Source organism: Lactuca serriola, chromosome 5 (genome assembly GCF_051521515.1).
Source record: "Lactuca serriola cultivar US96UC23 chromosome 5, Lser_US96UC23_V15, whole genome shotgun sequence".
In the NCBI taxonomy this organism is placed as follows: Eukaryota; Viridiplantae; Streptophyta; class Magnoliopsida; order Asterales; family Asteraceae; genus Lactuca; species Lactuca serriola.
Genome location: NC_136412.1, coordinates 206,042,809 through 206,047,253, shown reverse-complemented (window position 1 = coordinate 206,047,253; position 4,445 = coordinate 206,042,809). Strand labels below are relative to the sequence as shown.

Genomic DNA, 4,445 nt, shown 5'->3' with positions numbered 1-4,445 from the left:
CCAAGATGTTCTTGGACCGTAAACACACTTGATCCTTGGTTTCTTGGGTGTTTTCTTGGTGTTTATAAGTGTAAAAAAGCTTATAAGACTCTAGGATAGAAGTACTTACAAGGTAGAAGCTTGAAAAGGTGCTAAAAGTCCAAGAACACTAGTGTGTGTTCTTGGTGTTCTTGGTGAAACTTGAAAATCTACACTTTTGGAATGATTTCACGGATGAAATCATGTTAGATCACTAGATTAAGGTAGATATCAACTTATTAGGGCTTAGAAATACTTACAAGTTGAAGATCTTGAAGAAAAATGGGATAATACTTGAGAGAGAAATGGGTCTAATCATGGAAATGTGAAAAAGTGAGAAAAATATCTAAGTCTCACTTATATAGTCTTTAGGGTTTATGGTCTCAATACCATTTTAGACCATAAACTCCAAACTCCTGAAGTTTTGGGCGCTTATTGCTACATAATAAACCTTAGGGTATCCTCTCTCCTGATATCTCTTGATGTACTAACTTTAAAATGCTGAAACTTATTCCTAAAAGTTTGAAAGTTAGCAGGAACTGTTCTGACTTCAACTGGATTGAATGACTGTACATAATGGAAATTTTTGGGTTGTCACATTGCATTAACAATTGCATTTATGGGCTCTAGAAGACAAAGATGGAATTGGGGATCAATGTGGAATATCTTCAGGAGGGCAGCCAAACTCTTAACGGAAAGTTTTGAATTCATGGTCATAATGTTAGAGATATCTGTGATGGCCATGAGAGAAGACACAAGAAGAAAAAAAGGATTGAGGAGAAGTTCGAATGGAAGAGAACGAAAGGAATCAAAGAAGTATTTATAAGAAAACGGAAGCAGGAATGGTAATAGAGGACAAAACGACAGTTGTGCACTATACACCCCTTAAATAGACAAGAAATGAAAAGACGGTTATAGGCAATGATGGCCTCTAGGAGTTGTCAAACCATCTCATCGGAATTCAACTCAGGTGCCTCACCCTTATCTATTTGTAACGGTCATAATCGAAAACTTCATTAGTTTGAATTACTACTTACAACGACAAGTAATAATCCAAATCGGGGGACTAAATAGGGTATAGGGTTAATCAACGTCCCTGTACTAACTCTAATTACAAATACATGATCCGACTCATTCCTATGAGGTACACTAACAACCATTCACTCATTTCGATTAAGAACATATTTTGATCAAGGTCTCTACTAACTTAATCGTTGGAGCGTTGTCCCGGGACTCCTCCTCAGACAACCAACTCACAAATTTGTGCTTGTTTCTTGGTAATCCATCGTTAGAAGAAGTTACTCAGCTTTACTAATATAGAGTCCGAAACCAGGGGCGTATCAATCAAATAGTACAAGTTAGTGATATTTGACCATAAATTAGCAACTATTGTAAACTAATCCATATAAAAGAAACCCGGACCTTTAAAGAAAGAAATAATCAAAACATCTTGAATTGAACGATTAAACTTTGCTAAAAGGGGTTGTAGTTTCTGGTTTCAGTTACGAAATCGAGAAGTTTTTGAAGATCATCGTTGAAACCAAAAGCGTAAAACTGAGTAAAAACTTAAAGGAGAGGTACCGATTTTGTCAAAATTGCAACAAGATGAGAGGTGGAGCAAAAATATGTTTTTAAAATCGTTGAGAGCGAGAAAATGGAGATATTAAGAGTGAAGCCGGGAGGGGAACTACTGAGAGGAAGAGATAAGCGAGATGATTGCTTTTGAAAAAGGGAGATAGATGGAGAAAATGAAATGGAAAAGAAGAGAGATATGAAAGAGAAAACCAAAGGTATGAAATGCGGTGGTATCTTGGTGGACAAGGGTTTCTTGGGAAACAGGAACATCGGTTAAAGGGCACATGTATGTTTTTCTCTCTGAAGCGTGTCCTCAAAAGTGCTGATTCACCATCTTCATACACCCAAAAAGAAATATCCAAGCGTCCTCCAAATGCTCTCTGAGTGGAGGACCGGGATCGGGGGACTGGCAATTGTATTTCATGCACTCATCATATGCTTTCTAGTTATTTGACGATGTTGACGTGTAAAACTCTTAAAAAACTCTCCTTATTTCATAGAAATTCTTCCTCAATTCCTAAGCTCTTCTATATTCCACTTTCCTCAAATTCTAAAGATTACGACTTATATATATATATATATATATATATATATATATATATATATATATATATATATATATATATATATATATATATATATATATATTCGGTTTTCCGGTTTTTGGGACCGGTCCAACCTATCGAACCAGTTGAACCATCGTATCAGTAAGACGGTCGCTACAATGTCCGATTTGGTTTTCAAAACCTTGGATATGAGACACCAACATAAGTAGAACTTAATGGTTAATCATAAGAAAATCATTTTTCTCTCCATTTCTTAATTTGTACACTTCATTCATCAAGACTCAATTAGAGTCAGGGGTGTCATCATTTTGCGTTTTCTTTTCTGCTTCCACAATATGGTACAATCACGTTTTCACGTAACAAGTATATATAAAATAAAAAATTTTATCTATTTGTCAGAAAAAACCTCAAGAACAAATACTACAAGAGAATTATTTTTTATTACTCACAACCAAACCAACATGATCGTCCTCCAAAAGCTGCAAGCATTGTACAGTTGTAGCTACTTATTGGCAAATAAACTTTACAACTTGAATTTTAAAATCAATAATAAATGGAAATTAAATAAGATCATGTCTTTCTAGTTAGGCATGCTGCAATCGCGTCTGATCTCCCCCTTGCTACCAGTCAAAACCCCAACTCGTCCGAGCTTGGTGATGGCGGTAATAAAAGCCTGGTTGAAAGCACTGTTGCTAGAGGCAAATTGGTTGACTGTTGGCTTCGACCTGCTGTCGGTGAACAAGACTTGGTCGGAAGTAAACAAGCCTCTTCCTTGTTGAAGGTTTTGGAAATACGCATTATCAAAAGTCCGAGGGGTGGTTGGGTCCATGTTAATGGCAATCCTAGGATCCACATTAATCGGACACATTTGTCTTAGCTGAAGAGCGTATTGTCTGTTTAGGGTTGGGTCTATTCCGCTCTTCCCATAGATACGTCCCGAGAATTTGCCACAATGAGAGAACCCAAGTGTATGTGCACCTATAGAATGGTTATATACAATGTTAATGAATACCTGATCAATATGAATGCACATTTTGACAAGAGTTACGTAAAACTATGGGACCTTATCGAGATCCAGTTGTATACTTGTATTAACTATTTACCTGAAAGTGCAATCATATCGGTTTGAGATAGACCATGAGCAGCGAACATGGTGTTAAGTTGATCCAACTTGAATGATGCTTGTGGAAGTTTGTGTTGAACACTTGCCTTGGTGGAGATTCTCCCATCTCTTCTCCCCAATTCTACACTGTATGATGGCCCACCTGCCTATATATTTAGCAAACCAAAAATTATGTTCCGAAAAGGATAGTCTTTTCATTAACACTTTAAATATTATATCCTTTCACAGTAAGACAAAAACTTTACATGAACTATACGAAGGAATAACTATATTAAAAAAAGTTTTATGCTTTCGAGGTTTTCTATAATATATCATTTTTACTCGATACATACGATTTTCTTAAAAGGTACATTTAAGCGTAAACATGGAGTTCTTACCAAGACTATGACATCTCTGGTTGCAAGAGCCAATATATCAGCACATGAAACTCTATTCCGGCAATTAGGATTGCTGTCAAGTGCAGCCTTGGCTTTAATGACGGTGTCAAATCCATCTCCAGCGAGTGACTGATCATCGGGATGATCCTTCTCAGCGTTTGGAGTTGCAAGAAAAACCGAAGCATCACAGCCCTATATATACATGCATGACATATACGTTAATTGGTTATGTTACAGATCAATTAAGAAAATCGAAGTGAAAAGTGGTTATGGAGAGAAAGGAGACGAACCCTAACAAAACAGTCATGAAAGAAGAGGCGGAGAGTGCCGGGAACAGTGACGAAGGTCTGCTGGAATTTCTTGGTGACGGCTGATCTTACTATGGATTCAACGTTCGGGCAAGTGCTCTGATAGAAATTTTGTCTAAGTTGAGCATAAGATGAAGCAACAAAGAAAGAGAGAAACACCAAACATAGCGTTTGCTTGTTCATTTTGCTTTCCTTTTCTGTTTGTTATACGATTGTGGGCGATGAAGATGTTTATATAGATACCTACATAGTATTATATATGATATATATATGATCATTGACTTATACATACAATACATAGATGTGTGTTAGTATATTTTTTGTTATTTGCCTAATTCAACTATAATGGTGCAAGTTTATTGAGCTTTGATTTGATTATCCAGAGGTATTTAGTCAAACCGAATATGTATAATTATATTCACATGGTTGTTATTTTATGGTATTTCAATTATTTCGAGGACTATGTATTTCGGCATGT

At 36.3% G+C, this 4,445-nt stretch overlaps 1 protein-coding gene across 1 annotated transcript; it reads right to left on the bottom strand.

Moving 5' to 3' along the window:
* Positions 1-2,577: 2,577 nt before the first annotated feature.
* Positions 2,578-4,191, bottom strand: LOC145053502 (peroxidase 16-like). The gene is made up of 4 exons (XM_079001555.1): positions 3,950-4,191; positions 3,660-3,851; positions 3,263-3,428; positions 2,578-3,137 (listed from the first exon to the last, which is right to left on the bottom strand). Exons 1-4 carry the CDS (start codon positions 4,148-4,150, stop codon positions 2,740-2,742), a joined length of 957 nt encoding a protein of 318 aa, XP_078857681.1. The 5' UTR covers positions 4,151-4,191; the 3' UTR covers positions 2,578-2,739.
* Positions 4,192-4,445: the final 254 nt, after the last annotated feature.